Source organism: Agelaius phoeniceus (assembly GCF_051311805.1).
Source record: "Agelaius phoeniceus isolate bAgePho1 chromosome W unlocalized genomic scaffold, bAgePho1.hap1 SUPER_W_unloc_1, whole genome shotgun sequence".
NCBI lineage: Eukaryota > Metazoa > Chordata > Aves > Passeriformes > Icteridae > Agelaius > Agelaius phoeniceus.
Genome location: NW_027509866.1, coordinates 1,485,111 through 1,500,653, shown reverse-complemented (window position 1 = coordinate 1,500,653; position 15,543 = coordinate 1,485,111). Strand labels below are relative to the sequence as shown.

Here is a 15,543-nt window from a genome sequence, read left to right as displayed (position 1 = left end):
GACCAACCTGGTCTCCTTTTCTGCCCAGGTGACCCACCTGTGGATGGGGGAAAGGCTGTGGATGTTGTGTGCCTGGACTCCAGCAGAGCCTTTGACTCTGTCTCTGACAGCATTCCCTGGAAAAGCTGCAGCCCACGGCTTGGGCAGGTTCCCTCCTGGCTGGGAGATTTAAGAGCTGGCTGGAGGCTGGGCCCAGAGAGTGGTGGGGATGGTGCTGTACCCAGCTGGTGTCCAGGCACTGGTGCTGTCCCCAGGGATCTGTGCTGGGCCCAGTCCTGTTTAATATCTTCACTGATGATCTGGGTGAGGGGATCGACTCCAGCATTCACAAATTGCAGATGGCACCAGGCTGGGTGTGAGTGTGGATCTGCTGGAGGGCAGGACAAGAAGACCCAGCCTTAAGCTGCACCAGGGGAGGCTCAGGCTGGACAATAGGAAGGAGTTCTTCACAGAAAGGGTGAGTGGGAACTGGAATGGGCTGGCCAGGGGGGAGGTGGCAGAGTCACTGTCCCTCTCCAGTGGCACTCAGTGGCATGGTCTGGGTGACAAGGCAGTATTAGGGCACTGGTTGGACTTGATGATCCCAAAGGTCTTTTCCAGCCTATTTGATTCTGTCATTCTCTGATGACTGGGACACTCTGGGGCCATTGTGACATTGCAGGGCCTCGTGGAACTAAGAGGACCATGGTGACACCATGCAGCCCCACAGAACCAGGGGTCCATGGTGGTGCTGTGGGGCCAAATGGACCCAGGGAGTGCCCCGTGACACTCTGGGTCCTCGTGGAACCACAGAGGCCATTGTGACACTGCAGGGCCTCGTGTAACCAAGGGGTTTCACCATTTTGACACTGCAAAACCAAGGAGGCCATTGGGAGACTGCAGGGCCCAGTGGAACCAAGGGGCCGTTCTGACACGATGGGGCCTCAAGGAATCTGGAATAATGCTGTGACACTGTGTGGCCTTGTGGAAACAAGGAGTCCATTGTGACACTGAGGGGACTTGTGGAACCCCAGAGACCATGGTGACAGTGTGGGACCTCATGTGGCCATGGGGCCATTGTGACACCCTGGGGCCCATGGAACCAAGGGGCCACTGTGAAACTGGAGCACCAACGAGAACATTGTGACACTGTGAAGCCCCATGAAACCAAGGAGACCATTGTCACATTTTTGGGCCCCATGGAACCAAGAAGAGCATTATTGCTCTGCATGGTCTTATGGAACCAAGGAGACCAGTGTGACAGTGCAGGGCCTGGTGTAACCAAGAGGCCATTGTGACACTGAGGGGCCCCTTGGAACCAAGGACATCTTTGCAGATGACACCAAGCTGGATGTGAGTGTTGATCTGCTGGAGCATAGGAGTGCTCTGCACAGGAACCTTGACAGGCTGGATCCAGAGGATGAAACCAACAAGGTGAGGTTTAACAAATCCAAGTGCCAGGCCCTGATATTTGGCCCCAGTGCTACAGGCTGGGGACAGAGTGGCTGGAGAGCAGCCAGGCAGAAAGGGACCTGCAGGGACTGATGGACAGCAGGCTGGACATGAGCCAGCAGTGTGCCCAGGTGGCCAAGAAGGCCAATGGCTCCTGGCCTGGATCAGGAATGGTGTGGCCAGCAGGAGCAGAGCTGCTGTGCCAGCACTGATCTGCCCCAGCTCTGCACACAGACATTGCTGCTGCAGCTCCAGAGAAGGCAACAAAAGGGCATCTCTGCAGAAAACTCTGCTGGGAGATCCTTTAGTTCATTTAAAGCCACCAAGAGCACAACCCCTCATTGACACAGTCTGTGGCCACAGGATAGGTGGAGAGAAACAAAATGAGAAATGACACAAACAATGACATTTATTTGTAGATGATATGAAAAAAGTAAAAAAAAGAAAAAGAACCTCCAAAATGAAACCAACAAGAAGTATGAAAGATGACTTTTATTACAAGTGATATGCAGAAATTGGCCAGCAGTTTAATGTTTCCGAAACCATCCAGTCATTTGTCTCCACCCTGCAGCCTTGAGCTCCTGGTTCCTCAGGCTGTAGATGAGGGGGTTCAGGGCTGGAGGCACCACCGAGTACAGAACTGTCAGTGGCAAATCCAGGGATGGAGAGGAGATGGAGGGAGGCTTCAGGTGAGCAAACACTGCAGAGCTGATGAACAGGGAGAGCACAGCCAGGTGAGGGAAGCAGGTGGAAAAGGCTTTGTGCTGTCCCTGCCCAGAGGGGATCCTCAGCACAGCCCTGAAGATCTGCACATAGGAGAAAACAATGAACACAAAACAGCCAAAACCAAAACAGGCACTGACAGCAAGAAGCCCCAATTCCCTGAGGTAGGATTTGGAGCAGGAGAGCTTGAGGACCTGTGGGATTTCACAGAAGAACTGGCCCAGGGCATTGCCATGGCACAGGGGCAGGGAAAAGGTATTGGCCGTGTGCATAAGAGCATTGAGAAAAGCACTGGCCCAGGCAGCTGCTGCCATGTGGGCACAAGCTCTGCTGCCCAGGAGGGTCCCGTAGTGCAGGGGTTTGCAGATGGACACGTAGCGGTCGTAGCACATGATGGTCAGGAGATAAAGCTCTGCTCCAGTAAAGAACACAAAGAAAAAGAGCTGTGCAGCACATGCAGTGTAGGAGATGTTGCTGGTGTCCCAGAGGGAATTGTGCATGGCTTTGGGGACAGTGGTGCAGATGGAGCCCAGGTCAGCGAGGGCCAGGTTGAGCAGGAAGAAGAACATGGGCGTGTGCAGGTGGTGGCCGCAGGCTACGGCGCTGATGATGAGGCCGTTGCCCAGGAGGGCAGCCAGGGAGATGCCCAGCAAGAGGCAGAAGTGCAGGAGCTGCAGCTGCCGCGTGTCTGCCAATGCCAGCAGCAGGAAGTGCCTGATGCAGCTGCTGTTGGACATTTGCTGTGCCTTGGCATGGGGATCTGTAAGAAAAGTAATCATGGAATAGTTGGGTTTGGAGAGGACTTGAAATATCCCGGCACAGGCTGGGGGCACTTTCCCCCCACTGCCTGCCCAGGGCTCTGCTGCCTGGAGCTGTCCCTGCCAGCAGCTGCTTCCCTGTGCCCAGGGCTGGGCCCTGCCAGTGCTGCCAGAGCCCAGCCCAGCCCTGGGGGCTCAGCTCTGCCCTGCAGAGCCCTCCCAGCTCAGGCACTGCCCAGGGGCAGCTCTGGCTCTGCAGGCTCTGATGGCAACGTTAGAGCAACCCTGAGGAGGCTGGAAAAGCAACACTGATGCTGCCTCTAAGGGGTCCTGTGGTGATTGCTGTTGCTGCCGGGTTTTTACAGATGTCAGAGAAAATTTCTTTATTTTTTTTTCTCCATGAACTGAGAGATGAAGATATACATGAAGATTCTCATCCCAGCAACCCACAGCAGTAGATTTAGAAAGCAGGATTTTCTCTCTTATGCAGCTCCTGCCTTGCTGTTTTCCCTCTATAATCTACTTGGAAATGTTCTGCAGTTAAATGTCATGCTGGGAGCAGTCCTGAACAATGCAGCATCCTCCCCACACAAGGAGAACACTTCCAAGCCTCACCAGCTGTCTCCTCCCAGCCAGATCTTGTCCCCCAGTGCTGGCAGCAGCTGCCAGGGCTGGCTGAGAGCTGTCCCTGGCAGGCAGCAGAGTCCCTGCCCCAGCACAGCGCCCTGGGCTGCAGGACCCTGCTCTGCAGGACACCCCTGGGCACCCCTGGCTGCTCTGCACGAGAGACAAGCAGAGAATGTACTCACAGGCTCTGCAGGCATTGGCATGTTCCAGCTTGAGGAGATGGCTCCAGGAGCTGCAGCTGCATTGTCCTGCAGCCAGAGGTTCCTGTGCCAAGGGCTGGCAGTGATTGTGCCCCAGGCACTTCTCAGCCCCTTCCCAGCCCTGACTGATTGAAGCTCTCTGTGCCTCTGGGCTGGGCCCGGGCTGGCTGCAGGCAGTGCCCCAGCCCTGCTGGGCTGGCACAAGAGCTGCTCATCCAGAGAAATGTGCTTTTGAAGCTTTTCTTGGTGAGCAGGAGCTGCCTCTGTGCCAGGAGCCCAGCCCAGCTCAGCAGCACAGACACAGCACAAGGACTTGAATCAGCCTCTGGGGCTTTGTGCTCAGGCCATGAACATCAGTCCCTGAGAGGGAGCTGAAGAAACCTCTCCAGAACTGCAAGGCAGAATCCAACTCCAAACTTTCCTGGACTTTTAATGGGTCCCAGAGAGGGACACGACTGAGCAAGTGTCTCCAGGCCCCAGGCAGAGCAGAGAACTGCAGGCAGTGATGACAGGTGGGGACAAAGAGAAGCCAAGTCTTGGTGCCCTGGGGCACAGCAGAGTCTGTGCCAGCAAGGGCTGGGAGGAGACACCTTGTCCTGAGGCCCTGGGGCCTCCTGGCACAGCCCCAGCCAGGCTGGGCACTGTCAGCCCCTTGTGCTGCCCTCAGCATCCCCCCCTAGCCCACATCCCAGTGGCCTCAAGGATCTGCTGCAAGGAGTCCCTGGGGAGCCTTGCTCAGCAATGGCCCTGGGGGCTCCTGAATGCTCCCTGCAGGGACTGCAGGTTTTTCAAAGGACTTTGGCTTTGGCTTTTGCCTTGGAGTCTCTGAGAGGTCTCTGCAATCATGGCCTCCAATTATCTGCTGTAATTAGTCCCTGGAGAGGCTTTGTCAGTAACAACACTCAGTGGGGCTCATTAATACTTCAAGGTACTCCAGTTATTTGAAGGTACTTGGTGTTTCCCTTTTGATAGAGACTCTGTGAGAGGTTTGTGCAATCATGGCCCCAATTAACGGCTTTAATGAGTCCCTTGAGAGCTTTGTACTGACACTCAGTGGGGCTCAGTAATGCTTTGAGCTTCACAAATTTGTTAAGGTAGTATGGAATTTTCTTTTCCACATTGAGACTCTGAGAGGTTTTTGGTCAATTCTGGCCTCCAATTCTCTCCTCCAAGGAGTCCATGAGGAGCCTCTGTTGGGCATGGACCTCACTGAGACCCATTCATGCTTTGAGACACTTTGGGGTTTTCTTCTGACTTTGACTCCTGGCAAGGTTTGTGCAATCTCCTCTCAGGCCCTGAGGTTCAAGGGCTCAGCTCCAAATGCACCGCGGGGCTCATCAGGATGCAGCAAGTACTGACAAAAAATGGCTCTGCCTTGATTTCCCTCTGCTCTAATGCAGTTTATCAGGAATGTATCTGGAGTGATTTTGGTTTGCTAATTTGAGATTTCTCAGCCAATGCATCTATTAGTGCAGTGGGATCAGTGTTGGCTAATTACCATTGCACTCACTGGAATATATTTACTCATTTCCTGCTGTGAGATAGGATTAGGAGAAAAGAAAAGTAGGCTCAAAATTTTAAAAGGGTCTATGGAAAAGTTTATTACCAGTAAATAGAAGAAAGATTAATAAGAATCTGAACACTTCTCCTCTCCCTACAAGCTTTTCTTTCTTACTGACAATGCAAGGAGACAAAACCTTAAAGTTTCAGTCAGTTTACACCATCTAGAACAGTCTTTCTTCAGTTCACTTAGGGAGAGGAGTCTCTCTTTCATGCTATGGAGACTTCTCCATAAGATAAAAGTTCGCTCGTGGCTCTCAATTCCCACAAATAGCAGCTGCTCAGAAAAACTGCAATTGTGAAGTCTCTCCCATTTTTCACAGCTTTTCCCACAGCTGTTTTTATGGGCAATGTCAGCTTATGGGGTATGAGTTTAAAGATGAGCTGTTCAGGAGCAAAGATTCTCTTCATCTATTTCTGAAATCATCTTCATCTCTGACAACAGAGATCTTCTTCTTCTCTCCCTGAGGGCATAGGATCTCACCACTCTTCTCTCTTTCTCCGTTTAAACTTCTGATGGGATCACAGCTACTTCAACATTTGCCTACTTTAGCATGGAGGTTTTTGCAGAACAGGTCATCTCCCCATATTTTCAATTAGTTGTAGAGAAAAAGAGAGTCTGATATATTAATTACATCCTTCTCCATAGCTTTACAAGAGGATTTCAGCCCCAAGATCAAGGCATCTCCTCATCCCTCCCATCTGGGGCTCAACTTCCCCTTCAGTGACCTCAGTGTCTTCATGTTGCTCCTCTGTGTGCCTGCAGTTTGTCCTTTTCTCTCACTGGAGGGAGGATGGAAGCACTGAAAGAGTTCATATCTCACCCGGGGCCTGCAGATGGTTCCGTGCTCCCGGCCGGGCTCGGTGCTTGCGGCCGGAGCTGTTTTACGATGGAGGTTTCTGCAGCGGCTGCGCTGGGGCTGTGTCAGGATGGGCCACGCTGGGGCAGGGCCAGGATCTCAGCAGCCAGGCCAGAGCACAGCAGCAGCACGGCCGGGGGCCGATGGCTTCTCCTGCCCCTGCCCGGGGCTTGCGGCTGAAGCCCAAGGGTGGCAGAATCTTGGCCGAGCCGGCCCGGCCCGGGGCTGCTCCTGGGGCCCGGTGGATCCTGGCTGGGCCCGGGCTGGCGGCGGGGCAGGGCTCAGCAGGGCCCAGATGTTCCCAACTGCAGCCATGGCCCGGCCCGGCCTCGGCCCCGCGGCCTCCCCTGCCCTGCCCGGCAGCCAATGGGGCCTGGCGGGGTCCCTGGGAAGGGGCCCGGCCCCACGGCAGGAGCCGCCCGGCCCGGCCTGGCTGAGACGGGGCCGGGTCAGCCTTGTTACCTCTGTGCCAGCCAGAAGGGAAAGAGACCCTCCCAGGCTTTCCCATCTTTAACATGTGTCTTCACAGAGGCGAGTACAGTTTCCTTCATAGTTTAACAGATTGTCAGTTCTCAAAGATAATTACTGATTGGTTTTTTTTGTCAGACATGGAGGAAACTGCTAGCAGCTTCTCTTAGAACATCACTTTCGTGATGCAAAACCACCACAACTGCACAGAGCACAGAGCTCTTTTGTCCATATATAGTGCTCATGTGCCCGAGGTTTCAAAATACCTCCCTGGGAGATCTCTGGGCCCCGTCCAAGGTGTTTTCAAATGAAAACATTCAGCTCAGAGTCTAAGAAAATCACCAGAGGACAGGGCCAGCCTGACCTGTCTGTCCTGGCTACTTTTGTCTGAGATCAGTCCTTGGATAAACAGAATTGAGAGGCCAAATTCTAATTTTGGCCATGGTCCCTGGACCTGAAAGCCGGTTCCTTTCCATAGGAAGGAAGGAACAGAGCCCCAGTGTTTCAGGGGCAGATGAGAAATGGCCACCAGAGGCCAAGGCCAGCCAGAGCAAGCAGGATTTTGTTCTGAGTGATATCCTTGCATATAGGAATTGCTTTAGGGAGAGTTTCAATTTTGGAAATGGGCATCTGAAAAGGGGGGCGGTTCTTTCCCATAGCAAGAAAAGCACGGAGCCCCAGTTTTCCAGGAGCTGATGAGAGGCGGCCCTTGACATTGCAACATCAGCCAGACCTGTCAGGGGACCCCTGGGAAGCCAAACCAGCCAGACCTCTTCAATGTTCCCTCAGTTCCATCAGGCCCCACAGTGTCCCAATGGTCCCTTGCTTCCCTGAGGCCCTGAGGTGCCATAATGCCCCGTTGGTGACACCAGGCCCTGAAGGGTCCCCATGGTCTCCATGGTTCCATCAGGCCCCACAGAGCCATAATGGTCTCTGGGTTCCATGAAGCCCCACTGTGTCACCATGGCCCCTTGGTTCCATGGGCTCCAGTGGTGCCACAAGGATCCCCTTGGTTCCATGAGGTCCCCACAGTGTCCCAGTGATCTCCATGGGAAGGGAAGAACCCAGCCCCAGTGTTGCAGGGGCAGTCACCAGAGGTCAAGGCCACCCAGGCTTGATGGTACTGGCAGATTGTGCCTGGGAGTAACCTTTGGATATACAGAATTTTGGAGGTGGAATCCCAATTTCAGACATGGACACCTGGAGGATAAGGATGGTTGTTTTCCATTGGAAAGAAAGCATGGAACACTGATTACACAGTGACATTTGGGGATCTATGGGGAGCATTGGGGATCGTTTCTGCACCTCGTGACCCAACAGGAGCTTTTCTAATAAACGTTGCCTGAAGCTCCCACTGTGCTCATGACAGGAACCCATGTGAGTGTCTGGGACATCCCGGATCTTTGGCAGCCTGGGGACTCCTGGGATGTCACCATGGGATGGCTGTGACTGCCTCTGACCACAGGGCTCTTTACCATCCCCAGAAAGCCCTGGGAGGTCTCCATGGAGCCCCTGTCTCTGCCTGTGACATTCCAGCTCTGGAACAGCCTGGAGACTCTTGGAAAGTCCCCATGGAACCCCTCTGAGGGCCTGTGACAAATCTGATCCTTAGCAGGCAACCATCACCATCACCTCTGTTGCTATGGTCAGTTTCCATGGCAACCATCCCCAGCCCCCTGTTGCTATGGTCAGTTTCCATGGAAACCATCAACAGACCCCTGTTGCTATGCTCTGTCCTTTGGCAGCTCCATGGAGACCCCATGCCAGGGGTGGTTGCCATGGACACCAGCTCAGGCCTGCAGCCAGAGCCCGTTGCCATGGCAACCATTGGCAGCCCCATCCCCAGGCTGATGGGATCCCAGAAGCACAGAATTGGCTGAGCTGGGAGGGACCCATCAGGATCCTCCAGTCCAACTGCTGGCCCTGCACAGGACACCCCAACAATGCCAGCCTGGGCCTGGCAGCGCTGGCCAAACGCTGCTGCAGCTCAGAGAGCCCTGGAGCTGGGACCCTTTCCTGGGGAGCCTGGCCAGGGCCCCAGCAGCCTCTGGGCAAAAACCTTTTCCTGACATCCAAGCTGAGCCTGCCCCGACTCAGCTGCAGCCGCTCCCTCCACTCCTGTCCCTGGGCACCAGAGGGAAGAGGTTCCCACAGCCCCAGCCAGGGACCCGCTCCCAAGGCTGCTGCTATGGCCACCAGGGCTGGCACCAGCTGGGATGCTCGGTTTCCACAGGCCGGGCTTCAGGAATGGGATTCCCCAATTTCCTGCTCCCGCTAAAACCGCACTGCCCTCGCTGCCCTCCCGCCTGCCATGGAAAGCACAAAAGGCAAAGATCCTGGGCTGGGAAAAGAACAATTTATTGGGAACAGCAACGAGATAAAGAACAAACAGGAACAGGAACAATATTGATAACAGAAGAGAATTTATAGGGAAAACTACAACACAACTGCCTGGCTCTTCTTGGCCACATACTTCATCATGCCTGGAAAGGACACACTTCTCCTCAGGGTAGGAGAGAGAGAGAGAGAGAGGGAGAGAGTGTCCTTTTCCTGCCCCTGGCAATGACGTGAGGTGGGAGTGAATGTAATGTCATGGACATGGCCAGACCCTTATGTTTTTCCATCCCACATCATGTCACTGGGAGGGGCAGGAAAAGGGACAGGTGTCTTCCCAGCATGGATCACAGGGAACATGGATCACCGAGGCTCTTACCAAAGTGGGACCTCCAATAGAGGATGAATTTGGAGCAGTGAACGAAGCTCCTCCTGAAATTGGGGCATTTGCAGGGCTTCTCTTACCAGTGCCTCTGTTGGTGTCTGCTCAAGTGAGAGCTGCTGGTGAAGCTCTTCCCACACTGGGGACACTCGTAGGGCCTCTCCCCAGTGTGGATGCGCCGGTGGATGATGAGGGTAGAGCTGTGGTTGAAGCCCTTCCCACAGTCTGGGCAGAGGAAGGGCCTCTCCTCTGCGCTAATCCGCTGGCGTTGGAGGAGATGGGAGCTGATCTGAAACCTCTTCCCACACGTGGGGCACTCGTGGGCCTCTCCCCAGTGTGGACGAGCTGGTGCCTGATGAGGTGGGACTTGCGCTTGAAGCCCTTCCCGCAATCAGGGCAGAGGAAGGGCCTTTCTTCTGTGTGAATCTGCTGGTGCCTGGCGAGATCAGAGCTGGTGTGAAACCTCTTCTGGCACTCAGGACACTCGTAGGGCCTCTCCCCAGTGTGGATGCGTTGGTGGATGATGAGGGCAGAGCTGCAGCTGAAGCCCTTCCCACACTCCCCACACTCGTAGGGCCATTCCCCGGTGTGGATCATCTGGTGGCTGATCAGGGTGCTGCTCTGCCTGAAGCTCTTCCCACACTCCAAGCACTTGTGGGGCTTCTCCCCATTGTGAAACTGCCCGTGGACCACCACCTCTGAGCTCTGGCTGAAGCTCTGTCCACCTTCCTGGCTCAGGGTGGGTCTTTCCTCCTCAGAGCACCCTGGGCTGGGTTTTGAGCCCCTCCTCCTGTGGGATCTCTGTAGCTTTTCTTCTCTGTTGGATTCCTATGCCATGGACCCACTCAAAACAGCCTCTTCCACGAGGTTCTGCCATGGAGATTTGTCCTCCCTGGTCTCCATCCTCAGCTCCTTCCCTAGGGGAAGGAATGACAAGGAGAGGATGGGATCAGCCTCCATGCCAGAGGGAAGGGGAAGGAGATCCCCCCAGTGCATCCCTGGCAGGACGGGGTTGGCAGCAGGGTTGTCCTGGAGCCGGGGGCTGTGCTGGGCTGGGAGATGGAGCAGGAGAGAGGGGGAAAGGGGCACTGACTTCCTCCTCACCTGCCTGGGTGTTCTGGGATTCCTTCATCTTCCTCAGAGCCTCCTCCTCCATCCAATCAAGGTTTGGGAATGGGAAATCCTGTTCTAGGAGGAAAACAAAGGGTGCACACATGGTCTTTTGTACAGGATTTAAGGCAAACCTGGGGGAGGGTCAAAGTAGGATATAAAATTTAATAAGAAAATGAAGATCAAGGCAATGGTACAGAAACACTGCCTTAAACTGACAGAGTCAGGATATAACCTGACACCCTATTGCTGGTCAGGCTGGTGGCTGCAGTCCCATTAAATGGTGGCTGCAGTCCTGTTGGAGGGATGAACGTGATTCTGTCCAAGCAGTGATCCTGTAGAAGGGTCTGGTCTTCCTCTGGAGGTCCAGTGGTGGTTAATGGAGCTCTTGTCCTCTGGGAATCCAGTAGGCAAGCTGCTCCTGGTGTTGCAAGGCTCAGCTTATATCCAGGTAGGAATGCTTGGATCCTCCCCCTGGGCGGAGCATCCCACAATGGGAGGATGGAATTTGATCAGTCCTGCAGTGACACTCAATGGCCCATTCCCAGAAGATATCTCCCCTGGAGGGCGTTATCAGGGCTGAGTCATGGAAGAGATCAAGAACACTGCCCCGCCTGTTTATAGCAGTTGATGAAGATGGGCATTGAAAACATGCATTTGGTTCCATCTTACACTGCAGCCTGAAACAGTGGGGTAATCCCTGAGCAGGATTACTGTTTCAGGTTGCAATGTAAGATGGAACTAAATGCACCACTGTCACAGATGTCTTTTCACTAAAAATCCTTTCTTTAGGATTTTTCCTTCTGAGAATCTGAGAGGCCTCAGAGACAGAATGTAAACAATTATTGTCTTCTGCTGTGGAATGCAACAGGTCCACCTGTGATTGGCCCATCTTGGATGTTTATAATGAATGGCCAATCAAGGACCGAGCTATCTTGGACAGAGTCCGAGAGAGCTGCCTTTGTTATCATTCTCTTCTTTTCTATTCTTAGCTTAGTTATCATCTGAGGAAACCTCTTCCTTTCCTATTTCTTTTTAGTATAATTATAATGTAATATATATATATCATAAACTAATAAATCAAGCCTTCTGAACATAGAGTCAAAATTCTTGTCTCTTCCCTCATCCAGAACCCCTGTGAACATGGTCACAGTTTGTGACCCCGAGTGACTGAAGAGGAAAATCATCGATTGGTGAGACCCCAGAGGAGCACTGCTGCATTTGGGTAAACCCCGAGTGTGTAGCATTGATGGTCATCTCATAAGTGACCACAGAAGTGGATTCTAGCCAGGAGCTGAAGAACTGAAGATCCTGATTTGGACAGAGTTCACAGCAAGGCAGACCACAGAGAGAACCTTCTGAAAATCCTCCAGAAAAATGGCCAGAAAGCTCAGCAGCACCAAGCAGCTGGCCAGAGAGTGCTGGACACTGTCACAAGGTTCTGTTTGCTTTTCCCCTCCTGAAAATGCTGCCCTTTGCACTTTGTGGCTGCAAATGTGGAGGACCCCTCTCACAGAGGCAGAGGTTCCTTTCTCCCCTTCAGAGGAGAGACTTATTGCCCTCTAGCACAAATGGGGTGAAGAGGATGGAATTCTCCTGTAGGAGAGATATTTCTATGAGTTTTTCAATGGGCAAAGCTCTTTGGGTTTTTTACGAATGTACTCTATGCCCTTGATATGTTTGTGTGGGAGTGCATGGAATCCATTTTCCAAGTAGTTTTGAACAGTGGGTTCGGGTACCCCCGGATTTATCCAGTGTTCAGCGCACTTTTTCCGGTGTTGAAATGGAGAGCAGCTGTTTTTCCCTGGATTGCTAACTGCATAGGGCAAGCCCCATTCCCCCCAGTTCTTGTGGGAGGAGACCCTTTGGAGGGGGACGATCTGCTGCTTCCCAGCCCCCCTGAATCGCAGCGAGGCGGCGAAGTTTTGCCCGGAGCCGAAAAAGTTTTTTTTCCCGCGTTTTTGGAGCATGCTCAGACAGAGCCATCTTTTCCCCCCCTCGTCTCTCTCCGGGGGATGATGAGTGGGCGGCACCGCCCCTGGCAGCCCTGCAGGCCCCACCCTGGCCGGGCCCTGGGACCCCACCCTGCTCAGAGCTGGGGGCAGCATCGGTGCCTGAGGTCCCGTCTCTGGGGGCTGCGGTGCCGCCTCCCGTGCCTGGGGGGCCGCTCCAGCTCTCCCCGCGGCCGCTTCTCCGGGCAGCCCTGCCCGCAGCTCCACCGGCTTCTGTGCCTGCGCGGCTGACCTCTGAAACAGCGCTTCCCGCGGCTGTGCCGCTGTTGCCAGGCAACAGAGATCCGGCGTCACTTCCGCCGCTTCCTGCGGCTGCGCCTGTGTTGCCAGGCAACGGAGATCCGGCGTCACTTCCCCTGCATCCCGCGGCTGCGCCGGTGTTGCCAGGCAATGGAGATCCGGTGTCGCTTCTGCCACTTCCCGCGGCTGCACGGGTGTTGCCAGGCAACGGAGATCCAGCATCGCTTCCGCCACTTCCCGCAGCTGCGCCGGTGTTGCCAGGCGGCAACGACGCGGCTGCTGCTTCCGGCCCGGCGGGGGGTGCTTTCTCTGCGGCCCCGCCACCCCCGCCAGCCCCCCCGGTGACTTCGCCACCTTCCGCCGAATCAGTCCCAGTTCAGGATGCTGCTGAAAATGACGCCGAGCCCACGGGACCCTCGGAGCTGCCCGCGGTCCCAGTGCCCCCGGCAGCAGCTGCCACGGCGGCTCCTGCACCCAGCGTGACTCCCCCCTGAGTTTTTCGGGCTGTCCCGGGGCTGCCCCTGCGGGTGGAGCTGGGACAGGGGAAGAGGGCATGAGCCTCTCCTTCCGTAGGGGAGGCATGGCCCGACAGCTGGGTGTGGGTGCAGCCCGGCTGCCTGCTTTCAAACTCAGCGTTCTTGGCGGGGTGGGGGGTGTTTGGTCGGGGACTGCCCCTTGGAGGTTGCCATCCCTGCCGCCCCTCGGGCGCCCCAGCGGCGTCGGGGAGGTGGCTCCCGAAAGTTCTGCCCCCGGTCCCCCGGCCGGAGAGGTTTAGTGTGGTGCTGGGAGGCAGATGGGAGGAACACCTTTTGCATTTGCATTGCAGAGGCAAGGGGAACAGCGGGAAGCGGTCATCGCTTGTTTGCTATGGGGAACAAACATTCCCAGACCCGAGATGAAGATCCTCAGGGCAGCTTCTGTCCCCCCATTGCCGGCATTCCTCGGTGATTTTGGGGGAGGAAGCGTTTGGTCACCTGTTCTGCCATTGTACTGGCAGCAGGGTGCGGGTCTGTGACAATGCAGAGCCTGCCACGGGACCGGGCCTGGGCTGTTGGGCTCGGGTCCCTGGACCAGGGCCACCTCCCGGCCTCCTGCTGGGTTTGGGGGCTTTGCTTCCCCCTTCAGGTCCTGGGCCACCGTTTTGTGGGCCAGGTCTGGGGTTCCTGATCTCTCCACATGGGCCAGGGCTCCCCAGGGCCTCTCACCTCTCTGGCTCCTCTGCTGCTGCTCTTTCTGACCAAAAAAAAAAAAAAAAATTAAAATAAATAAAAAGAGTTAAAATAGTTGGCAGCAGCTCAGAAGCATTGAAGCACCTAAAATTAGCTTCAGCCCAAGTTGTTCCATAAAGGGCTGTGGCAAGATATTCCAGAAATCTTCTCAAAATTGTTTGAAATTGTTTGATGACTGTCAATGGACTTTTGATAATTATTGATGGATTTTTCTGTAGCAAGCCTGTTTCAGGACCAAAAGGAACTTTCAGAGATGGCAAAGAGGAACATCTTCAGTCCATGGACTTTTCCTGAAACTCAGCTGCTTGGACTTGAACTTTCTTTGCATTGCTTTTGCATTTTCTTATATTGTAAATGGTTTAGTGATATGATAGAATTTTATGTTCTACAGGTGAAGAAATTCCCTGTTCATTCCACAGGAGCACTTGACCCAAGTTCTGTTGGCAACAGATAACCTGTCAAGTGTTTGTTCTTTCCTCTGCATGTGCCTAGCAGAGAAAATTACAAACACTTTTCTTTTTAATTTAACTAAATAAAAAAGGTGACATGTCACAGACATCTTTTCACTAAAAATCCTTTCTTTAGGATTTTTCCTTCTGAGAAGCTAAGAGGCCTCAGAGACAGAATATAAACAATGGTTATCTGCTGCTGTGGAATGCAACAGGTCCACCTGTGATTGGCCCATCTGGGATGTTTATAATTAATGGCCGATCAAGGACCGAGCTGTCTCGGACAGATTCCGAGAGAGCTGCCTTTGTTATCATTCTTTTCTTTTCTATTCTTAGCTTAGCTAGTTTCTGAGGAAACCTTTTCCTTTCCTATTTCTTTTTAGCATAGTTATAATGTAATATATATATATATATCATAAAATAATGAATCAAGCCTTCTGATCATGGAGTCAACATTCTCGTCTCTTATTTCCCCTGAAAACCCCTGTGACCATGGTCACATTAACCCCTGCTAAGAGTCGGCCCTTTATCTTCTACCGATGTCTCTGGTGTCTCTTGTGCTGCCCAGGCGCCCAGCCCAGGTGCCCTCAGTACCCTCGGGGCACAGAGAGTGTCTCCCCGCTGTCGGCCGTGTCGGGGCTGCCCCCGGTGTCTGCCGACTCGGGACTGGCCCAGGGTTCCTGAGAGGCTCCCAGAGGAACAGAGACAGTGGTGCTGGTGGCAGCACCAGGAAGCTGCCGGGGCTTGGCTTTTCTTGCCAGAAAATTGCTGCATTTGGGTTGTGCCAGCACTGGGAAATTGCCAGATGGGGCACTGGCAGTGCCAGCGCACAGCAGATCTTGGTGGGGAATGTTCTGGCACTGGGAAATTGCCAAATGTGAACTTTCTGTGCCAGCAAACTGCTGGAATTGTGCTGTGCAGGCATCTGAAAAATTCTGGATCTGGGCACTGGCGGTGTCAGCAAACATGAGGACGGAGTAGTGTAGGCACCAGGTATTTGCCTGGTTTTGGCTTTCTTTGCCAGCAAATTGCTGCACTTGGTCTGTGGTGGCACAGGGAAATGTCCAGATCTGGGCATGGGCAGTGCCATCAAACACCAGGTCTGGGTGGTGACAGTCTTGGCACCAGGAAATTGCTGCGTTTTGTCTCCTTTTTCCAAA

At 54.0% G+C, this 15,543-nt stretch overlaps 1 protein-coding gene across 1 annotated transcript in view; it reads right to left on the bottom strand.

Annotated features, from left to right (window-relative positions):
- The window catches only part of LOC143691880 (uncharacterized), a 413,566-nt gene that overhangs the window by 227,439 nt on the left and 170,584 nt on the right, over nt 1-15,543 (bottom strand). Inside the window, exons 5-6 of the mRNA XM_077172665.1 lie at nt 9,669-10,060; nt 9,482-9,585 (exon numbers count right to left, since the gene is read on the bottom strand). Of these exons, the coding sequence (XP_077028780.1) occupies nt 9,482-9,585; nt 9,669-10,060 (496 nt within the window). The remainder of the gene's footprint in view (nt 1-9,481; nt 9,586-9,668; nt 10,061-15,543) is intronic.